General features: G+C 37.3%; 2 protein-coding genes across 3 annotated transcripts; both read left to right on the top strand.

The window, feature by feature from the left end:
* Positions 1-10,450: 10,450 nt before the first annotated feature.
* Positions 10,451-13,037, top strand: LOC108717572. Its single transcript, XM_041564769.1, has 2 exons — positions 10,451-10,687; positions 10,865-13,037. The coding sequence occupies exon 2, from the start codon at positions 11,145-11,147 to the stop codon at positions 12,261-12,263; it is 1,119 nt and encodes a 372-aa protein (XP_041420703.1). The 5' UTR covers positions 10,451-10,687; positions 10,865-11,144; the 3' UTR covers positions 12,264-13,037.
* Positions 13,038-13,136: 99 nt separating this feature from the next.
* LOC121394266 (general transcription factor II-I repeat domain-containing protein 2-like) lies at positions 13,137-17,110 on the top strand. Of its 2 annotated transcripts, XM_041564767.1 has the most exons (4): positions 13,137-13,534; positions 13,631-13,733; positions 13,812-13,932; positions 14,020-17,110. In XM_041564767.1, the coding sequence occupies exon 4, from the start codon at positions 14,021-14,023 to the stop codon at positions 15,836-15,838; it is 1,818 nt and encodes a 605-aa protein (XP_041420701.1). In that variant the 5' UTR covers positions 13,137-13,534; positions 13,631-13,733; positions 13,812-13,932; position 14,020; the 3' UTR covers positions 15,839-17,110. The 2 variants fall into 2 exon arrangements, with proteins under 2 accessions (XP_041420701.1, XP_041420702.1); XM_041564768.1 differs by lacking the exon at positions 13,631-13,733 and having other exon boundaries at positions 13,830-13,932.
* The last annotated feature ends 7,132 nt before the right edge of the window (positions 17,111-24,242 follow it).

Below are 24,242 nucleotides of genomic sequence, written 5' to 3' on the forward strand. Positions count from 1 at the left end.
TGTGAATGTGATAGGGGCCTTGAGACTGTAAACTTCACTGGGGCATGTACTGATGTATGATGTATATCGGTTTCAATACCAAAGTTTGGATGGGCCCTAAAATAATTTTGAGGCCCAGGTAACATGCCTGTTAAACCAATTCATCTTTTGGACTTGGTCTAGGGGTAATTTTGTGTGAAAAACTAACACCACATCACAAGAGTAGTGTTGTGGAGGTGTCAGAGCCATGGATAGACTAAACATCCAAATCTGGTGATCTTATTGAAAAGTATCCCTGCTGGAGGAGAGATTGGAGAAATGTTATTAGAGGGCATGTAAAGGCAAAAAAATAAAATGCCATTTTTACTTTCTTTAATGAAAAAGAAACCCATCTCCAATATACTTTAATTAAAAAATGTGTACCGTTTTTATAAGAAACCTGACTGTATGCAGTGAAATTCTCCCTTCATTTACTGTTGTGGGTAGGAATTGTCAGACGGTCCCTAACTGCTGTGCAGGGAAACAAACATACTTATGAACAGCAGGGGGAGCCTCCTCCTAACTTCCCAGCCATGCAGAACTCAAGCAGCTTTGTTTATGACGATCCCTAAGCAGCCCAGACCACACTGAGCATGTGCACAGTCTTAGTCTTGCAAAGATGTTTAACAAAGTTACAAGATGATGACCCCCTGTAGCCAACTTTGAAAGCATAAATTATGTGTTTGATTAGGCATGTGGTGCAGTAAGTTCATGTTTATATTTAGTATACAAAATACAGCATTTCTAGCCTAATTCTATTTTAGACTTTACATGCCCTTTAACTTCTGTATTGTATAGGCTTGGAGTTGAATGAAAACGAAAGATCGAGAAAGGAGAGTAATATTTTTCAGCAACAGATTGTCTGTACATAAATAATTTTTACAATACAATCAGAAATCAATATCAAAAATATATAATTCTATGTCAACCTGTGAAAACAAGAAGCTGCGTGGTGATTTACTCCAAAGGGATCAGGAACTCAGTCAACCATCCGGTCACGTGTTAAACTGCTCTGGCCACAGCAAAATCAATGAAAAATGCAAAGGCAACACGGATCCAAGTCAACTCCAGTGGGCCAAAATAAATCTAAAATCATCTTTATTCCATATGCTTAAAAGTTTATGTGGGCAGGGAGAAGCCCAGGCATAACGCGTTTCATGACTGTAGATAGCCATGGTTTCTAAGAAATGCATTACAGATTTTACAATTAATATTAGTTGTTTTGTTCAGCATTGTGTTATTAGCAAATCAGGACATCCATAATTCATTCAACCTATTCAGATATGTTATGTCTTCGTTCATCTACCAAGGTGCACATATTAAGTATTAAATATTTTTATTTTTATAAAATAACACAATTAAAATCAAAACAACTGGAATACAAAGTCAACAGAATTCTAAAGAATGAAATAAAGAATGAAAAAAGCAGTTTGTGGAAGACATTAACAAATAATTGTTCTCAGGCAGAAAACATCACAGTAAATAAATAAATCCACAAAATGTTATGCTTCTGGACATCACATTACAGTTGTTATTTCATCTACTTTATTAGCAGAATCAAAGACAAATGGAAACTACTGTTTATTGTACACACAATATCAGCTTTTTAAAACACATACAGTTGGGGTAGGAAAAGTGTATGAAACAACTTTCCATCATAGAAGGCAGAGCAACGGCAAGTGGTTTGGGGCAGTATGAAATATAAGATGCATGTTGTTAAGAATATTCTACTTTTATTTATTTTGACTCACACCTGTATCCTGTGGGTCACACAGGAAATATTAAATATGGAAAATAGAAAATAGCAAAAAAATCTAAATGTTTGTAAACATAAAAAGCTAGTTAAAAGTATTTATGTAAGCACTTAAAAGATATGGGGCTTTTGTTCACCTGCCTATATTTGTGGCCTGGTATCTACTAAATGACGGTTACTGTTCTGCAGTGCTAGTGAAAATGTCCTTTTAATATACTTGCATAACATTTTTACACTATTATAACATCTGAGTGTCCACAATTGATGAAAACTTCTCTTGTAATTAGTATTCACTCACTTTTACTCCCTAATTCAAGGCTGTGTAGAGGTATATAAACCCAACAAAATTATTTAGAATAAGAAATAGCAGTAAAAAAACCCACACTTCCTTGCCAGAATTGATTAAAATCTAAATATAAGTGCTTTCAAATGCTTAGTGCTGTTATACTCACATGCTCAACTCCCAATCATGTCAGTGGCAGCACATAGTTAGTACATAATGTCTCAATTAATTGTTACTGTGTATAATAAATTAATTGATTAAAGTGCTTGTGCTTCTATGTGATTTATAGCACAAGCACTTTAATCAATTAATTTATTATAAATAGTAACAATTAATTGAGACACTATGTACTAACTACGTGCTGGCACTGAATTGATTGGGAGTTGAGCATGTGATTATAACAGCACTAAGCACTTGAAAGCACTTATACAGCAGAACCCATATTTTATGTGTTTCAGGGGACCAGAAAAAAAGGATGTAAAATCAGGGAAATGTATTATGCATAATATATATAGATGGGACTACAAAACAACAATGTAAAATGAGGGAAAACTTTAAATCAGGGGATGTAAAATGTATTTAAATTTTAATCAATTCTGGCAAGGAAGTGTGGGGTTTTTACCCTCGATATTCGACTAGGAACTAAAATAGTTCGACTTCGAATATCGAAGTCGAAGGATTTAGCGCAGATAGTACGATCGAACGATCGAAGGATTATTCCTTCGATCGAACGATTAAATCCTTCGAATCGAACGATTCGAAGGATTTAAATCCAACGATCGAAGGAATATCCTTCAATCAAAAAAAGTTAGCCAGACCTATGGGGACCTTCCCCATAGGCTAACATTGACTTCGGTAGCTTTTAGATGCCGAACTAAGGTGTCGAAGTTTTTTTTAAAGAGACAGTACTTCGACTATCGAATGTTTGAATAGTTGAACGATTTTTACTTCGAATCCTTCGATTTGAAGTCGTTGTCGAAGGTCGAAGTAGCCCATTCGATGGTCGAAGTAGCCCAAAAAATTCTAAATTCGAAGTTTTTTTACTTCTAATCCATCACTCGAAGTTAGTGAATCGGCCCCCAGGTGTCTTCATAGTAGTCAGTGAATGGGAATCAGTAGATTGCAAATCCCAGGCAACTTAAAATTTGTCAGGGTACTTTCCATGGACAGGCAATACCTGTACCCCCGAAAAATTCCCTCTCTAAGGTAAAGGTAAACTTGGGTTGCCAAAAAGACTACAGGGGATTCCCAAAATGATAATGCTAGTCCACCACAAGCTTATTAAATATAATTAGTACAACACAGTGACAAAATTGGTCTAAATAACAATAGGGGGGCAAGGGTTGAAGTGGAAATTTGAATTAAAAATTCTCAAATTCGAATTGTGAGTTATCCAAACTAGATTTGAGTTTTAATTCAATTTAACTTAAATTAGACTATTTGCTACCTTAAACCTGCCAAATTGCTGTATAAGTCAATGGCAGTGGTACAGGGATCAATTCCGTGATGTTTGCAGCTTTACTGACAATCGAGTTTTTCAATTCGAATCGAATTCGATTCGAGTTTTCAGGTCGATTTAAGTCTGAGCTGGGAAAATTCGATTTTATTAATACATTTTGGTCAAATTTTGAGTTTATGGGAGTTTTAAAAAACTCACTTACTAAAGCAAATAAAGTTCTGTCTTGCATAAAAAAGGGCATTAACTCAAGGGATGAAAACATAATTATGCCTCTTTATAGGTCCTTGGTGAGGCCTCATCTGGAGTATGCAGTTCAGTTTTGGACTCCAGTCCTTAAGAGGGATATAAATGAGCTGGAGAGAGTGCAGAGACGTGCAACTAAATTGGTTAGAGGGACGGAAGACTTAAATTATGAGGGTAGACTGTCAAGGTTGGGGTTGTTTTCTCTGGAAAAAAGGCGCTTGCGAGGGGACATGATTACACTTTACAAGTACATTAGAGGACATTATAGACAAATGGCAGGGGACCTTTTTACCCATAAAGTGGATCACCGTACCAGAGGCCACCCCTTTAGACTAGAAGAAAAGAACTTTCATTTGAAGCAACGTAGAGGGTTCTTCACAGTCAGGACAGTGAGGTTGTGGAATGCACTGCCGGGTGATGTTGTGATGGCTGATTCAGTTAATGCCTTTAAGAATGGCTTGGATGATTTTTTGGACAGACATAATATCCAAGGCTATTGTGATACTAAACTCTATAGTTAGTATAGGTATGGGTATATAGAATTTTAATTAAAAGTAGGGAGGGGTGTGTGTATGGATGATGGGTTTTCATTTGGAGGGGTTGAACTTGATGGACTTTGTCTTTTTTCAACCCAATTTAACTATGTAACTATGTAACTATGTAACATGAATTCTAAATTCGACCCTTGATAGTCTCAGTAGATGAATCCGGAAAAAGACTGGAAATTTTTGGCCTGGGACGGCTTTGCCACACTTCGTGCCACTTCGTCAGATGTTAATTCGCAGTGCATACACTAATTCATCAAAATGTGAAGTTGCATCTCAGCAGTCGAACGATGGAGAAGTTTCATTAGCGTAAATACGTCAGTGCAAGCATTTCATAGCAAACTTTAACTAACGTTCACTTCTGCCTAGCGAAACCTCGTTAGTACACTTTCGCTTAGGTCAATTTGAATAGGGTGGGTACATATAGATCATATAAATGCATTTATTAGTGATGGTGAAAATGCTTGAAGTGGCCACTTATTATTAAATATGTTCAAGGAAGCAAAATAAAGACAAAAAAACAAAAAAAGACCTCTAATGTCATGACATGAGCCCACCCTAAAACAAATGTGGCATGCCCCTCAAATGTTTAATAAAAAAGTATTAAAACAAAAATATTTAACAGTCACAACTTTTAAGCATAATCCCACTTTAAAATATGAAAATATTTTTTTTCATTTTTATAACTTTTCGGCATACAGGATATGATGTCACTGACAAGATTGAGGTGGATGTAGCTTCATCTTATCAGTTTACCAGGTATAACCTTGTGAATGAAACTTTGATGAAAGGGGTTACATAATAGAAAATTTGCACTAGTGAATTTGCAGAGTAACGATCGAGTGAAAATTCGCCTGGCGAAAGGGCGAGAAACTTTGTTAGCGACATACTCTTTTGCTAGTGAATATTCCTCTACACCTGTTCTTAAATTGGCAATGTCCATGCAGATTGGATTTCTGTCAAATTTTCACTAGCAATGGCCAGTTCCCCCTTAAGTAAATTTGCCCCCATGAATCTTTTAGTTATATGGAGTAGTAGAAACAACAGCTTTCTGAAAGCTATTCCATTATAAAGTGTTGGCTCTTCCTGAAAGCACAGGATCAGGCACAATGACCTGAGATAGCTCACAGCTTAAAGGGGTTGTTCACCTTCAAACACCTTTTTCAGCTCTGTTGGTTTCAGATAGTTCACCAGAAATAAAGACTTTTTCCGAATACTTTCTATAGTCTATTTGTTACTGTTTTTCTAATGTTGAAGTGTAACGCTTCATCTTTCACCTTCTGAAGCAGCTCTGGGAGGGGGGTCACCGACTCTGTAACTGTTCTAAATTGATACATTTAGCTCAGGGATCCCCAACCTTTTGAACCCATGAGCAACATTCAGAAGTAAAAGGAGTTGGGGGTGCAAAACTAGCATGAAAATATGTTCTTGGGCTGCCAAATATGTGCTGTGATTGGCCATTTGGTAGCCCCTATGTGGATTGTCAACCTACATTGTGGCTCTGTTTGGCAGTACATCTGGTTTTATACAACCAAACCTTGCCCCAAGCCTGGCATTCAAAAACAAGTTCCTGCTTTGAGGCCACTGAAGCAACATCCAAGGGGGTTGGAGAGCAACATGTTGTTCACGAGCTACTAGTTCGAGATCAATGATTTAGCTGATACATTTGTTATCTTTGGTCCTGCTGAGCAGAATCTCTGAGTTCCATTAAAATCAGCTGTTAGAATTGATACAATAGTTGCTAAAATTGCACAGATACTGCTGAGAAATGTATCAATTAATTGTATCAACTAAATGTAGCAAATTGTAACACAACTGAACTGAAAAAGGTATTTGGAAGTTGAACAACTCCTTTTGGAATTTCAGCTTCATCAGCAAAGCTGCTATAACATGGCCCTAGAACTCCCAGCAACGTGTTCAAACTTTCATAGCCTGCCAAATTTTGTAATGGTAATTAGAGGGTGTGGCCATAAAAGTGGTCAAAAAATTTCGCAAAGCATCTCATTTTTGTCCCTCTACATTTTTCAAATAATGGGAGCTATGTAGCACCCTCACTCGGGCTGCTGAGGATTTGGATAATTGATTTATTATGAAATATGAACCTGCAAACTGCTGTATAATATATACAATAACCATCCTCCACTGTATTACAACATTTCTAATAAATAGAACTAATAACTAATCCATGTTAAGTAGAGTATCTTAGTATGTAAACATTTTTTAGTTATTGGCCAGATTATTGTTTGAGTTTCACAAGGCTGAAAACAGAAATTTAAGACCCAAACAGGCCTTAGAAAAACCGTACTGTTTGGGTCAAATCCAAATTGGGGGAAACCCTATCCTGGCCTTTTGCTTTAGAGTTAGTAAGAGAGCAGCCATAGAGAGGGGAATTCTTAGAACTATAGAAGAAAACAGAGGTCTGTCCCCCCCCCCACCCCTGAGGTCTGTTTCCTCAATAGTTACGGCACTGGTTCTCGCTCTCTATAGGAAGTAGTGTCCTTCTACATATGAGGAAGTGGAATGTTTTTTACAGCAATATATTTTTCTAATTTGGTGAGTTTACATCATTCGTTTTATGATAGTTATTATTGCTATTATCACAAAGCTGACATATAGGTGTCCCTATAATTTTAAGAACTTTTGGTGTAGTGTATCAACAGCCATGAAGTTTGAACCAAGTCTAGTAACCCATAGCAGCCAAACATGCTCTTGCTTTCAAAGAGATAACCAGTAAATGCTACTTGCTGATTGGTTACTAGGGCTTGTGCACACTTGCCATCATATAGAACACTACCTCCTACCCTTTGAGAGTGTGCCCCCTACCTTTATTTCAAGTTAAATAGGTTTGCTTGAAATCCAATATCATACACAAACACAACCATAATGCACAATACCTCATACAGCTGAGAAATAATCCCTCTCTCCCTTAACCATTATAACAGATCATATCTACTAGGTGACTGCAATCTCCAAGTGCCACATAAAATTTCAAGATCATCAATTTGGAATTTCTTGCAATTTATTGTTACTATATGGCTTATGAAAATGACATTGCTGTTTAACTTATGTCAAAGGAGCTTGGCAGCCAAAAAGGTATTACTGGGACTCATTTATCAACACTGGGCAAATTTAACCATGAGCAGTTACCCATAGAAACCAATCAGTGATTAGCTATTTAAAGCCAGCAGCAAGTAGAACAATGAATGTAGCAATATGTTTGGTTGTCATGGGTTACTGCCCATAGGCAAATTTACCCAGTGTTGACAAATTACCCTGACTGCCTTTTATTTAACTACACTCAAACTACAATTATTTGTGAATAAATGATGGTATTTGAGAAAATGTAAATAAATAAATCTGAAAATATAAAATTTAACATCAGTGAAGTCAGACAAACCAGACAGGATGTGTAAAAGCTGACAGGAGACAGCGTGGAGAGAGAGAATGTAGGATAGTGGTGCAAACTGCAGTATAAAAGCAGTTTGAGTGTTGGGAGCATGAAAAGCTAGGGGTGCAACAGAGGTTTGACATAGGTGATGGTGCAGACTGCACAAGGATTTTAGCTGAAGATGTCCTAAAAGGGACACTGCTGTTTAAGATGTCCACAAAGCACTAGAGTCTTGACTTTATACTAAGCCAATAATGCAAAGCCTCGTGGAAGGTAGTCTTCTCTCAAGATACTTCCCCCACTGAGGCAGCAGTTTGAATGCATGGGAGAAATGTGAAGCAGAACGAGAGCTGAAGCATTATCTGTCTGCTGTGAGATATGATCATCGTCAGCAGCTGCTAAGCCCCAAGAAACGTACTGATGAGGCTGTACTAAGCTAATTTTACATGTTCCTGACATCCTCCCCTCTTTCCCGGCTCCATTAGGCACATATAGTAGATGTTCATGCTTTTCCTCAAAATGCAACTAATTTCTGAGCTCAGCAATGTGTGTCCCCTTTTCTGACATGGTTTGTCTTTCCTGCATACTCTTGTTTCAGCTTATTAAACCATCTTTGCCTTTATATTAATGCAGAGGAAGAAACAACCCACCTACTCTCATCCAACCTGTTTCTTTACACAAGCCCTTCTCTCATTTAAACCACTGTATGGTTGCAAGGGTAAACTGGACCCTAGCAACCAGAATGCTGCTGAAATTCCAAACTGGAGAGCTACTGAACAAAATGTTGAAAAATTACAAAAAATGTAAGACCAGTTGCAATTTATTCAGCTTTCCACTCTCTACATCTACAAAACAAAAATGTAAGGGGTTATTTACTATAGTCCAATTTCTCAGAGTTTTAAAAGGGAAAACCAAAACTAACTAAACTGACTAAAAGTCTGAATAATAAAGTATTCCATCTCAAACTGGCCAAGGTCATGTAGAAGTCAATGGCAGAGTTCCCATTTACAATTGGAAGTTATCATATTCTGCACTGGGTTTTGTGTGAGAATAAGTAAAAATCGTGGATGGCGTTATCATATTCTGCGCTGGGCTTTGTGTGAGAATACGTAAAAATCGTGGATAGGCGTTTGGTCTAAGTGGTTTTACTAAAATGATGTGAAATATTCAGAATATAGTAAATAACCCCCTTAAAGTCACTTAACTATGAGGGATGCCTAAATGTAAGGATTCTGGCATTCTGAAAATGACACAGTGTGATTTATTTGAAGTATACTGTTCCTCTAGTAAGCAGCTACAAAAAGCAGTTGGTATGGATAACTAACTCATTATTGGTATATGGTCATGAAGCTAATATTATTGTAATTATTAGGATTATTTATTATTATTCTTTATTTAGTAGAAAATTATTATATAGTATAACTTAGTTTAACATGTGTTACAACGTAAATATAGTAGTGTCGAATTTTATATTCTAAAATTGCTGTTGGTGGAGAAATCCATTAACCTAATTTTACAAACCACACCTGCTCCACATATAGCAAATTACGTTTAGATTACTAACTAAATGCAAAATAGCAGGCATTTCTGAGAAAAACAGTTTGCTTGTCTGTGCAAGCACAACTAAATACTATCACCTCAATGACCTGGTCCATATTCATGAACTTTCTTTTTAAAGATGGTCTATAATAATTTAGACTTAAAAGGGTGGTTAACCTTTAAGTTAACTTTTAGTATTTTATAGAATGACCAATTCTGAGTAACTTTTCATTTGGTCTTCAATGTTTCTTTTTAGAGTTTTTATAGTATAGCTTTAATTATTTGCCATCTTCTGAGTCTTTCCAGCTTTCAAAAGGGGGTCACTGATTAGGCCCTAATCAAAGTTTCTTGATTACAAGGAGGACATACTGACAAGTATATTTAGTAAGCAGCATTTTAAAGACATCCCATTTTTGTTCTGTGTTTAACCTCATGAAAAGCCTTTCCCAGTTAATATGTTGTCTACCTAACTTCCCCATACTTGTTTAGCTCACCCCCTTGCCTAGTTTAAACACTGCTCCAACCTGCTCCACCCTGCACCATTCTTTCCCCTAGCACAGTGGACCCCCTTACATTGAGGTGCAATCCGTTACAACTATATAGTTTGTACCCAGGGCTGCCATGAGAAATTGCGGGGCCCCGTATGACAAAATTTTCTGGGCCCCCTAGACCCTCCCTACAAGTTGTCTCTTGCTATCTTTAAATTACTAATTATTGCACACAAACTTTTCAATTATCTAACAGTATATATATGCTGTGACTTTCCAGCTTTCATTTTATATGACAAAGAAGCCTTGTTGCTCCAAAAGCTTGAAATTTATTCTTGTTAGCCAATAGGTATCACTTCTACAATACTTTTGCATTTGTTTGTTTTTTAGCTGTTATTTTTGTTACTGGCTAACCACAGTTTTTGTTTCTTTAACTCCTGTGTTTGTAACTCCACTTACAAAGTCCCCACTTTAGCTTCTGTTTTTGTAACTCCACTTACAAAGTCCTCACCTAAAGGTAACCCACTTAACAGCAGCTATCCAATAGTGCAAGCTCCATTGGAGTCCCAGGGGTTCTATTTATGCCACCTGTTCAAGTGCACTAATTCAAATATAAAAACCTATCTTTTAAATACAGTTAATAAAATATATTTTATACTTTTGTGTTAAGTTGTTGCCTTCAATTGCTTTCACTAGTCACCAGCCTGTTAGTAAGCAGACCTTAAAATATCTGTACTGTTAGGACAGGTATATGTCTTTTCATTTGATTACAGGTATGAGCAGTCCTTCAGCTCCATCTACTGGACACTTGTAGATATTTCCTGGTGTTAGTTATTTGTTTAATAAAGTTAGTTATTGACCTCTGATGTCATAACTCCAGGTCACAGGAAGTAGGTGTTTCCAGCCTGTGCAGTTCATCTCATGTGCTTTCAGCTTTCTCCATGCTAAACAGGCCCTATGCAGCATTGTTGGTGAGTGTATACAGTTCTATTTGCTTAATATACTCAGCTTTTGCATCTTAGATAGAGAGGTTTGTTTCTGTTTGGTAGCAGATTTATTACATCTGTGTAATGTATATGCATGTGTACTGTATGTATATTGTTTCACCAGTCCAGCAACTTATACCTCTTTATTTGTATGTATTTCAGTTTTACCCTTTCATCTTTAAATACCCATTAAACAAGTTAACAACTTACACAGTGTGGTGCTTTGAAGAAGGATTATCTGCCTGTCAATCTTACTTCAGACAGTGAGCAGGACAGAACAGTAGACAACATCACGCATAGCTGATGCAATACAGCACAGTAAAACAACAGCTGGTATCAAGAAGCCCACACGCAGAGTGGATTAGCAAATACCACAGAGATACAGTACAGCTTCAGTTAACATAGTACCACGTGCTAACTCTTATCAAGGTTAGACGGCAAGATGTCCGAAAGATCAATCAAGACCAGATCTAGGGTGTCACATTCATCCAGACTCTCAAACCGCTCCCAGGTGTCTGACGCTGCGCTTTTCCGTGCAGAAGCTGCCGCTGCACTAGCTCAACTCACATTTACTGGGAAGGAAACAGAGCTAAAATTAGAGAAGACACGCTTAGAGGCTATGATGGAGGCAGACAAGGCAAGGTTAGAAGTGGAGGCAAAGCTTCAAATGACACGCTTAGAAGCTTCAATAGAGATTCTTAATTTACGTAAAACGGTGGCAATTGCGAATGCCAAGGCAGATACATTAGATGCAGTTCTTGACACTACAGAACAAGCAAGTCAGAAATTCACTATGCAGCCTGATGTAAAACCAGAAACTGCTATGCAACGTACTAAAGAATATGTACTGAAACATTCACAAGAGTACAGTCCATCAATGCCAAGCCTAGAAAAGCTTAGTGAATACAGAGACAGTGATGTTATCCCATCATTTGAGCAAAATCATAGTATACCTCTCCAGAACATTCCTTTACAATGTGACTACAATGTGCCCGTAGTTACCTCTACCTCACCACCAGATGGTGCTCTGTTACAAGAACAAAAGGATTTCAAACAATTGTATCCTGTTGATGTGAAAACTCCTGCAGCCAGAGACTATAATGACATTCAGAGGACTTTACCTGTTACTAATAAATACAGCTATCCTTCTGTTACACAACCAGTGGTTCCTGATAGAGGCAGTCATTCTCCAGAGGGAGTATACCAGTACACACCAGATGTGAAGCCAGCGCTTCCTATTAAGCCTGATTCAGACCAACTTACTGGCAATCAGCAGATGTCAGACTTAGTGAGATTTATGGCACGCAGAGAAATGATAACATCAGGCCTTGTTCAGTTTGATGAGAAGCCAGAAAACTACAGGGCTTGGAAGGCGTCATTCAAAAATGCTATAGAGGATCTACACCAGGGGTGTCCAACCCGCGGCCCGCGGGCCGCATGCGGCCCGGAATGGAGGTCCGTGCGGCCCAGCAGGAAGCGTGTGTCAGAGGAAAGGCACGCCTCCTCTCCCCACAGTTTTGCTGGCTGCAGCCTCTCTGTGCTCTGCGTGCGGTGCATGTGACGTCAGCGCCGGCGCTCTGCGTGTGACGTCAGCGCCGGCGCTCTGCGTGTGACGTCAGCGCCGGCGCTTTGCGTGTGACGTCAGCGCCGGCGCTCTGCGTATGACGTCACCGCCTGTGTTCTCCAGTCTCCCCAACGGCTGCTAGCTGCTGCTAGCTAGCAGCGCGTGTTTTTGGCGCCAATTTCCTGCCTTTGCTGGGCCCTGCCCCCTCTTGTCTGGCAGCTTGATAAAAGGCACAGAGAGAGAGCAACTCCCAAAACTACGTGGCAAGCAACTCCCAAAACTACGTGGCTCTTCTCCTGTCTAATGAAAGGCTAGCTTCAGCCTGCAGCTTACTGGCAAGTCTGGCACTCTTGCACTCCACAGCAACCGATTATTATTACCTCAGCTCCCCTGGTTCAGCACAATACACCTGCACAGTATTTTTACAGGTACAGAATTTTTTACTGTTTTAGTCTGGCTTAGTGCTTTGTATTTGACATGATAAATTTGGAAGTAGGGATTTGTGTAATAACACCCCTGGGCCATATACCTATTCCACAATTTTCTGGAATTATTATTTTCACTAAATTCACTGTGTGTAGGTCTGTAGTAGGCTAATTAAAGAGCAGTGCAATAAATTAGAATTAATACAAAAATGAATTAAAAAGAAATGAATTCCCAAGCCCCCTGTGATTCCCAATAATCAATTGATTTGTTTTTTAAGATAATTAATTATGAGATAAATGTACTTAATAGCTTATAAGTGTATTGCAATGAATTATCACTTCTTAATTAAATTCACAGTTCATAGTATCAAATAGAGAATTAATTTTGTAACTGAAAAATGAATTATAAATAAATTGTTTATTCAACTTCAAAAGTAGCCCAAACATAGCACAATATGTGCAGTGAAATAAATAATTTTTTATGAAAATACGCCAGTTACAAATTGGGCCTCTTTTAGTTACGCCCCTGGTGATGGTCAAGTCTGTACCTACCTTTATTGGAAAATTAGCAAAACAGTGAAAATTTAAAAAAGGCATATTTTCTCATACATTCATTTATTTTGGGCTACCTTTGAATGCCACTTGGCTAGTTTTGGGCTGGTTTTGAAAATAAGACCTGGCAACCCTTTTTGTATGCGATGTGTGCCATCCATGAACGGGCATTTTACATAGCATTCCCTTTTTTAAACAGTTATTTGTTCCTGTGAGGTGTACACAGCTTCCTACAGCAGAAACACTGAGCTGATCAACCTGAAAGTGAGCGTTCGGTGGTTATTTGGAAAGGTAGGTAAGCATTTTTAAGTGGCACCTCTCCCATCGCCTGCTAGGTTTTACATTTGGCAGCCATAAATGGTAATATAGTACATATTTTCCTTATAGCTCTTGCTATTCGTTCCCGTGCAGCTTCCAATAGCAGAAACACAGCTTATCATTTTTAACCTATCAACCTGCAAGTGAGCCTTGGTTGTTATTTAGAAGGCAGGTAAGCATTATTAAGTGGCACCTCATGCATCACCTGCTATGCTTTTTTACAGTTGGCAGCCATAATTGGTAAATATAGTCCTTATTTTTCTTCTAGCAAACTCTTGCTATTTGTTCCCATGTGGTGGTGTGCAGCTTCAAAGTGCAGAAAAATAGCAGTCATCAACCTCCTACTACAGTCCTGTTATTAGGAAAGGCAGGTAAGCAGTACATCTGCAGCACATTAAGTATTGCTAGCCATGCTTCACAATTAACAACATAATAAATATAGTCCCTATTTTTTTTAGCATGGCTTTCAGAATCTCTGAATCGAAAAAAGAACACAGAAAAAGAAAAGTTACAGAGGAAGGAAGAGTGTTTAAAGAAAATTGGACAGAAGAGTACTTTTTTGTTGAGGCAAACAGTAAAGCACTCTGCTTAATTTGTGGTGAATATGTGCAAGTTTTCAAAGACTATAATTTAAAAAGGCATTATATGCAAAAACATGCTGCAAAATTCTCTGTGTATCAAGGAATGTGTCGTAAGGACAAAGCAATGGAACTTAAGAAAAGTCTGTCTTCTCAACAAAATTTATTTAAAAAAGTTATTACTCAGACAGAATCTATTGTAAAAGCTAGTTATGTGGTAACATATTTAATAGCAAAAAAATCAAAACCATTTACTGATGGTGAGTTTATTAAGCAATGTATGGAAAGTGTGGCAGACATAATTTGCCCTGAAAAAAAAGGGGATATTTCTAAAATAAGTTTGTCACACCAGACTATAGCCAGGCGAACAGAAGACATTGGAAAATCTGTTGAAAGATGTTTGAAGAGTAAAGCTGCTAAATTTAAATATTATGCTTTGGCAGTGGATGAAAGCACTGATGCTACAGATACGGCTCAACTTGCCATTTTTATGAGAGGTATTGATAATGAATATAATGTTACTGAAGAGATGGCTTCTTTAGTGCCATTAAAAGACACAACTAAATCAAGAGATTTATATGAAGCAGTAAAAAATATGTTAAATAGATATTCTCTGTCTTTTGAAAACATATCTGGTATAGTTACTGATGGTGCCCCAGCAATGGTAGGTAGAAGAGAGGGACTTGTAAAATTAATAGAAAATGATGCAATTGCTGCCAAAAACTCACATTTAATGAAGTATCATTGCATAGTACATCAAGAAAATTTATGTGCAAAAGCTTTAAAAATGGATAACATCATGCAAATAGTGATAAAGGCTGTGAATTTCATAAGGGCCAAGGGCTTGAATCATCGCCAGTTCCAGGAATTTCTTAGAAGTGTAGATGCTGACTGTGGTGATGTCATTTACTTCTCAGAAGTAAGATGGCTAAGTCGAGGCCAAATGTTGAAAAGATTTTATGATTTGCGACATGAAGTAAAGTCATTTATGGTATCAAAAGCAAAATGTGTGCCTGAACTTGATGATGAAAACTGGCTTACAGATTTAGCATTTTTAGTGGATTTGACCTCCCATTTGAATGACTTAAATATGCGTCTTCAAGGTAAAAACCAGCTTATCAACACAATGTTCCAAGGCATAACAGCATTCCAAACTAAACTAAAATTATGGGAAGATCAAATTAAGGCAAACAATTTTATGCATTTCAACACATTGGCCAAACATGTTCCTGTGAACACTGAAAAATATGCAGCCTTGCTTTATGATTTGATACAAGAATTTGAAAAACGTTTTCAGGATTTCAGGGAAAATAAACAACATTTTGCTATATTTGCAACACCATTTTCAGTTGACATAAATATGTTACCTGCCAATTTTCAAATGGAATGCATTGAGCTGCAATCTGACTTTCAGCTTAAGGAAAAATTTGATCATGTGTCTTTACTGGACTTTTATAGGTCCTATCTTCCCAGAGATAAATATCCCTCACTGCACAACCATGCCTTATTCATGTCATCACTTTTTGGCAGCACCTATATTTGTGAGCAACTTTTTTCAAGAATGAAGCACACTAAGAGTAAAATTAGAACCAAATTATCTGATGAGCACCTTGAAAATTCACTGAGAATTGCAACTACTTCAATGGAACCAGATATTGATGCATTAGTTTATCAAACACAATGTCAAAAATCCCACTAGGATGGCTTAATTTGCTCTCTTTTCTTTTACTTTTTTTGTAAACTTTACTCTTACAGTTATCATCTTTTTTGCATTGTAAAAACATATATTTGCTTCACATTGCATGTGTAGACAACTTAAGGAAAACTTTGACTATGTGTCTTTACTGGACTTTTATAGGTCCTATCTTCCCAGAGATAAATATCCCTCACTGCACAACCATGCCTTATTCCTGTCATCACTTTTTGGCAGCACCTATATTTGTGAGCAACTTTTTTCAAGAATGAAGCACACTAAGAGTAAAATTAGAACCAAATTATCTGATGAGCACCTTGAATATTCACTGAGAATTGCAACTACTTCTAATCTAATGCATCAATATCTGGTTCCATTGAGCAGTAGTTTATCAAGTCAAGTGCAATGTCAAAAATTCCATTAGGATGGTTTGTTTTGCTCTCTTTTCTTATGAATGAAGAATGAAGCACACTAAGAGTAAAATTAGAACCAAATTATCTGATGAGCACCTTGAATATTCACTGAGAATTGCAACTACTTCTAATCTAATGCATCAATATCTGGTTCCATTGAGCAGTAGTTTTATCAAGTCAAGTGCAATGTCAAAAATTCCATTAGGATGGTTTGTTTTGCTCTCTTTTCTTATGAATGAAGAATGAAGCACACTAAGAGTAAAAATAGAACCAAATTATCTGATGAGCACCTTGAATATTCACTGAGAATTGCAACTACTTCAATGGAACCAGATATTGATGCATTGATTAGTAGTTTATCAAACACAATCTCTAAAATCCCACTAGGATGGTTTAATTTGCTCTTTTCTTTTACTTTTTTTGTAAAGTTTACCAGTAAGCTGCAGGCTGAAGCTAGCCTTTCATTAGGCAGGAGAAGAGTCATGTAGTTTTTGGAGTTGCTTGCCACAAAATTAGAACCAAATTATCTGATGAGCACCTTGAATATTCACTGAGAATTGCAACTACTTCTAATTTATTGCATCAATATCTGGTTCCATTGAGCAGTAGTTTATCAAGTCAAGTGCAATGTCAAAAATCCCATTAGGATGGTTTGTTTTGCTCTCTTTTCTTTTTTTTGTAAAACTTTACTTGTATCTTCTTTTTTGTGCATTGTACAACCATATATTTGCTTCACATTGCATGTGGAGAGAGAAAAAGAAAGTAAGTGAAAAAAAGAAAGAAATGAACAATTAATAAAAGGTATGGAGAAAATAAAAGAGTGAAATAACATGTTGTTGTTCTGTTTTTTGTCCAAACACATGATTAGCTGCCTAGCTGGCATAGTAAGCCTATTCCTAACAATATGACAGACTGAGGTGGTAATGATTATCATTACCGGGTTATCATTACCACCTCAGTCTGTTGTCTTGTTAGGAATAGGCTTACTATGCCAGGTTGTAACAATGTGGTGACCTAGGGAGGAGGGGGACTACCTATTGCCCAATTAGTAATCATATAGCAGAGAAGGTTGCTCTATATTTGTCCCATATTCCAGTGTATAGCTCAATATGGTTATCTAGCTGGTATTGTAGTTAATTTCTGTGTATTTCCTTTATTTTTATAAATCAAAAGTGTTGTGTATTTCATGTGCGGCCCCAGAAAATTTTTCTTCTTCAAATGTGGCCCAGGGAAGCCAAAAGGTTGGACACCCCTGATCTACACCTTTCATACAAAGAAGAAACAGATCTCCTAGTGAAGTGGCTAGGTCCAGAGTCCAGCAGACAAGTGAAAGGCATTCGGGCAGTATATGTCAATGATTCTTGTAAAGGACTACAGATGTCATGGCAAAGGTTGAACGAAGATTATGGAGCTCCAGAGAAGATAGAAAAATCCCTGTGGGACAGGATTGACAACTTTAGGAATATCTTTGAAAGAGATTGCAGCAAGAAACTTAGAGAATTCAGTGATCAGAGGTATGGGTTCTACTATCCAGAAATCCATTATCAGAATATTCAGAAATCTTTCCCCTTAGTTGTTAAATTATGGAATTTTTGACCCACGTTTTTACAATCTTTTGGCACTTTGATTTTGTTGATGAAAAAGAATGTGTAATATTTTAATGCTGAAGTAAGTAGTAGTGAAATACTTATAGTGGGTTGCAGGCATGGTGCACCTGACTATAGTAAACTTTATGTTCTTTGAATTATAGTTTGATGTGAATCATTGTAGTGATGAGGTGTCAGGTGAATCTGACCCATTTCACTTTACCAAACATTTGAGAAACTGCAAAAAAGTCACCATTGCCTTGAAAAAATAAAAAAAGTTTCTTCCTGTGTTGTATGGTGATCTTAAATTAAAAATTGATATTGCAAAACCCATAAAATTAAATATGTTTGGTTAACAAACTTGCTCGGGGTATGGTTAATTCATTTCCTGTACAACCACAATCCAATTGGTTTTGAAATGTTAGGACATGCCCATGTGGGGCAAAGACCTGTAAAACATGTAAAGTATTAAAAACAGGTGCAACTTTCATGTCAAATGTAATACAAAGGACATAAAAGTCAAGACAATATGACGACTGTAATACCATGGAAGTAGTATATTTATTAGAATTTTTAAACTGTCATAAACAATAAGGGGCCGATTCACTAAGCACGAGTGAAGGATTCGAATGAAAAATACTTCGAATTTCGAAGTATTTTTTGGGTACTTCGACCATCGAATGGGCTACTTCGACCTTCGACTACGACCTTCGACTTCGATTCGAACGAAAAAACGTTCGACTATTCGACCATTCGATAGTCGAAGTACTTTCCCTTTAAAAAAAACTTCGACCCCCTACTTAAAACCTACCGAAGTCAAGGTTAGCCTATGGGGAAGGTCCCCATAGGCTTGCTAAACTTTTTTTGATCGAAGGATTTTCCTTCGATCGTTGGATTAAAATCCTTCGAATCGTTCGATTCGAAGGATTTAATCGTTCGATCGAACGAATAATCCTTCGATCGATCGAACGAACGTTTAGCGCTAAATCCTTCGACTTCGATATTCGAAGTCGAAGGATTTCAATTCGAGGGTCGAATTTCGAAGTATTTTTTACTTCGAAATTCGACCCTTAGTGAATCTGCCCCTAAGTGTGCCACACCACACATACTCTAAAAAGTAGAATAAGAGAACATATTTATGCTATTGAGAAGGAAACCTCCAATTTTACAATTGGGGGTAAAAGTTGTACTGCAAAAGTCATCAGAGTTCAGATTTTTAATGTATTCTGAACTTAAGAGAAAACTTTTCGATTTTTGAATTAAATACACATGCCCCTCGGGGTTTAAATTCCAGGTGGGATAGTTCACACTATCCCAACGCATTTCGTGTGCTCCCACATGTAGTCATAGGCTTAGGATAAAATATGAGTCTGTGAAATAAAGCTGTTTGAACTTTTAACCGCTGCCTGTAGTTCTGAGAAGTGTGGGCTGTATGCTTTGTTCATTGAATGATGTCTCCCCTTGCTGCAGGTTCAGGGGGACTGACCCACGTTATTAAAACACGTGGAGTGATTGTTTGGATCATGATCACTCGAACCAAGTTATATATTTGGTATTTTTTGTTAGTTTGCATTTATATAAGGAAAGTTTCCATAGCATATGTTGGCTGCAATTTTGTACATATACTTTTTGGTACACATTATTCTCCCTTGCTGTTCATTTTGAGTTTGTTCTTTGTTTCAATATGTATTGTGTTTACAGTTTTTGACCTGCAGATGGCGCTGTTTGCAAATGTATACATTTAGCTGATTCATGTCATCCAATTAAGCCTAGGACGTTCTTTTATAATTTTGTTGTTTCCTGGTACAATCATAGCATGGTTAACAGCTTTTAAACTATTCCCAGTTACCTTATTGATGGCGACCAAAACTGTTTTAGTGCAGGGCACATAACCTATATTTGAGTGCCTTAATGTGTGTTGCATCTCCAACTCTTATTGGAGCTTTGGGAATACATTCTATGAAGCTCAACTGGTGTATAATGCCCCCTTATGATAAACTACAAATGTCATCTTCTTTGCGTTCTCTAAGATAAAGTGGGCAGCAATACAACATTTGAGGAAAATGAGGTAGTAAAATACTCTGCTGGCTAGTGGTGTGATGACGGCATACTGTCTTGGATGATTTCTTGGACATGCATTATATCCAGAGCTACAGTTTGTTTAATGTATGTATGCTTATTTATGTCAGGAATATATTTATTAAAGGGGTTGTTCACCTTCGAGTTAACTTTTAGTATGATGTAGAGAGTGATATTTTTAGACAATTTGCAATTGGTTTTCATTTTTTATTATTTGCAGTTGTTGAGTTATTTAGCTTTTTATTCTGCAGCTCTCTGATTTGCAATTTCATCAATCTGGTTGCTAGGGTCCAAATTACCCTAGCAACCATGCATTGATTTGAATAAGAGACTGGGATAAAAATAGGAGAGGCCTGAATAGAAAGATGAGTAATAAAAAGTAGCTATAACAATACTTTTGTAGCCTTATTTACAGAGCATTAGTGTTCTAGATGGGAGTCAGTGACCCCCGTTTGAAAGCTGGAAAGAGCCAAAAGTAAAAAGCAAATAATTTAAAAGCTATAAGAAGGAAATACTGAAGGACAATTGAAAAGTTTCTGAGAATTGGCCAATTCTATAACATACTAAAAGTTAACTTAAAGTTAAACCACCCATTTACAGGGCAAACTTTTGCTTTCACACAAAAAAAATCACATAAAAGTGAATAGAGAGCATCAACATTTTCTTCTGATGATCTGTGGTACGCTCCATTCACCTTTTCATTAATACACTCAAAAATATGTTTTAGTCAGTGTACACACATACAGGGGATGGAAGACAGCGGAGTAAAAGACCCATTTGCTATTAGCACAAGTCAGTCAATACAAATTACTTTTACTCCAGTACACTTCATAGGGATAAGCAAAATATTTCACTGAGAAAAAACGCCCATAGACTAAAAGAAAAAAAAATAGAAAAAAAACGTAGAGAACAACTTCTCAAAAAGTAAAACCACTGTTTATTATTTCATTAAGGGTAAAACCCGACCCTCACATCACTACTAGGCATCTCACATCATATGGCTTTAGACAAAGTTTTTAAAGGTATATTAGAAGAGGCAGGGGCGTAACTATAGAGGAAGCAGGGGGGCCCAGGAGTGTAGGGGGCCCAGTGAGACCCTAATTAATTAGCAATTTTAATATATCTTGGTAAAATAGGCCAACTTATAAACATTTTGGGGCCCTAAATTGAATTTGCTATGGGGCCCAGTAACAACTAGTTACGCCACTGAGAAGAGGATCTATATCCCAAGTTGAACTGTATTTAGCTAGAACTGGTCTAGAGATTCAAGCCCCTCTAATTGATCTGGTGTAAAGTCATTGTTTTGTATCTTCCGGATACATGATAGCTATAGCCAATCCATATGTCTGAAATGTAGACACAGCTAAATCCAGGGTAAACTTATAAGACAAGAAATATAATACAGTTTGCATAGTATCAGAAGACTGAGCTGTAGGAGGGTTATTTGCTTACCAGGTATGAAAATTTTGTGCAATAGCTTCATACCTTTTATAAGTTCTAGGATGCAATGATGCTTGATTCAGAGCATTTGTTGTTATTGGAAAAGTGGATAAAGTTAGCTTTTCTCTGGGGCGGCTAGCCACAATGACTGGGTTAAAGTTGTATTTAGTGGTATGGGCACCTGATATTATATCCTTTAAAGGAACGGTTCAGTGTAAAAAGGAAAACTGTGTAAATAGATAGACTGTGCAAAATAAAAAATGTTTCTAATATAGTTAGTTAGCCAAAAATATAATGTATAAAGGCTGGAGTGACTGGATGTCTAATATAATCACTAGAACACTACTTCCTGCATTTCAGCTCTATAACTCTGAGTTAGTCAGCGACTTGAAGGGGGGCCACATGGTACATTTCTGTTCAGTGAGTTTGCAATTGATCCTCAGCATTCAGCTCAGATTCAAAAGCAACAGATATGAACCATGTGGCCCCCCTTCAAGTCTCTGATTGGTTTCTGCCTGTAAACCAAGAGAGCTGAAAAGCAGGAAGTAGTGTTCTGACCGATATGTTAGACATCCAGTCACTCCAGCCTTTATACATTACATTTTTGGCTAACTAACTATATTAGAAACATGTTTTATTTTGCACAGCCTATCCATTTACCTTGTTTTTATTTTTACACTGAACAGTTCCTTTAAGGCCAGGTACCATATCTTGGAGAGCCATACTGGGTATTCTATGACCAGATCTGTGATCTGCTCCTCCAACTCTTATAATATACTGTAACCTTGGGGATAATGGCAGGAGGGGGAAAGGCATAAAGACCCTTCAGTGTCCTGAATAAAAAGGTGTCCATCTTCTAGGCATCTTTGTCTTGACAAACTTCTTTGTTTGTGCTGATGTCGGGGAGGCAAACATCTATCTATTTGTCTGACTTCCAACAAACTCTGGATTTTATTTGTAAAGAGTCACAATTGTCAACAAGAGTTTGTGTCTCGACAGAGAGTCTGCTATCTCGTTCTGAACCCCTAGAAGATACTCTGCAGATATGTATCGATTGTGGCATAAGGCCCAATCCCAGAGAAGTACAGCACAACTGTTTTGACTGCGTGACCCATCCTGTTGATCTATGACACCGCTATCTTGTTGTCCATCTGCAAATAAACAGATGTAGGATAGGGAGGGGCTATAATCTGTTGTAGAGCCAGACGAGCTTAGATAATTTGTATTAGAACATGCCATGATGCTGTTATTAGGGTAAGTAATAAATGTGTATTTTGCAAAAAATGTGCATTTGATCAAAAAAAATGCTACAATGTAATTATGCATATTTTTAGAGTGCAGTTTTCTTTAAATTGACAAGGCATCATGGGGATTGATAGTATAATAGAGGCAATGGCCCACTGGAGAACTGAAAGAAGCTAATTGCAAAAATGTGCGTCAGTTGAGTGGTAGAACCGGCATACAAGGAGATGCGGTGAGGTGCTCTGGAACAGGAATATGGTTGACTGTGGCAAGGAGAGCAAGTGACACTCTTCTTCTTTTTAATACCACTACGTGCACTGTCTTGTCCTGTCCCTGCACTATGCTGTCCTGTCTTGCAGAAGTTGCATATTTTTGCACTTGCACTTTTTGTCTGTTGTCCCGTACATCTATGTTGTGTGTAGCACCCATGGTCCTAGAGACGTTGTTTCGTTTCACTGTGTACTGTACAAACGTATATGAAATGACAATAAACTCACTCTTGACTTGACTCTTGACTATGCTTTTGCAGGAGAAGGCGTGTTTGGAGCTAGACTATGTGGCCCGATTGTTCGATTGCCCAATATGGAGATTAAAGCCGGGTCTATCTCTGGTGAAGCAAGCTCAGTCACGTATGCCTGCAGGAGAACGTAATTATCTATACACCAGCATTTTGCAGTGAATTTAGCTGTGGGTAGCTTGCCTTGCAAATTACAACATTTGTCATTTGTAAGTGACTCCACTCTCCTTTATCACTAGAGGCATAGAAGAGGTTAACTCAAACATAACTCCCTTAGAAATATGCTTATTACGCCATTTAGATTTGTCAAGGGAAGAATTCCAAGAGGAAGAGTATACTATTTGTAAGGCCAATCCCAGAGTGAAACACCCTTGGAGGAAAACTATACCCCCAAAATGAATACTTAACAGATAGTTTATATCAAATTAATTGGAATCTTACCAAACTGGTATATATATTTACGTAAATATTACCTTGCCTTGAACCACATATATATTTAAGTAAACATCTTGAACCACCATTTCGTTATGGTCTCTGTGCTGATGAAAAAGGCTGGTAGATATATACAACGGAGCCAGTTATGACACTTTTAACGGCTGTTTATGATTCTGCTTGTGTAGAAAGCATATTTTACTATAGGAACTATATTTAGCTGTATTCATGTACTATTAAGCACAGCATTCCTAAGGAGGCTGTTCTGAGCAACTTTGCAATTGGTCTTCATGATCTATTTTTTATGATTTTATGATTATTAGTTTACCCATTCTGACTTTTTGCAGCTTCCAGTTGAAATGTTTAGTTGTTGGGGGGGGGGGGTCACTGACCGTGGCAATCAAAAAACAGCTTGATTTTGCTTACTTTTCTTTTCAGGCCCTTTATTATCTTCCTTTTTTATTTTTCAAAATTTGGCTCTCATTGCTATGGTAGTTAAACCATAGCAACCATATTCCAAGCACCAGAAAAAGTTATTCAAAACTCACCAAAAAAAAAAACAAGAATTGCAAATTGTCTTAGTATTCTGTTTATGCTGTTGTAAATGTTAAAGTGGTTGTCATTTTCCAAACACTTTTTTTTCAGTTCAGTTGTTTTCAGATTGTTTACCATAAACAAAGACTTTTTTCAATTGCTTTTAG

Source organism: Xenopus laevis, chromosome 5S (assembly GCF_017654675.1).
Source record: "Xenopus laevis strain J_2021 chromosome 5S, Xenopus_laevis_v10.1, whole genome shotgun sequence".
In the NCBI taxonomy this organism is placed as follows: Eukaryota; Metazoa; Chordata; class Amphibia; order Anura; family Pipidae; genus Xenopus; species Xenopus laevis.

Excerpts from the sequence above, each read along its gene's own strand:
- LOC108717572 (XM_041564769.1), top strand. The coding sequence starts at position 11,145 with ATGTCCGAAAGATCAATCAAGACCAGATCTAGGGTGTCACATTCATCC.
- LOC121394266 (XM_041564767.1), top strand. The coding sequence starts at position 14,021 with ATGGCTTTCAGAATCTCTGAATCGAAAAAAGAACACAGAAAAAGAAAA.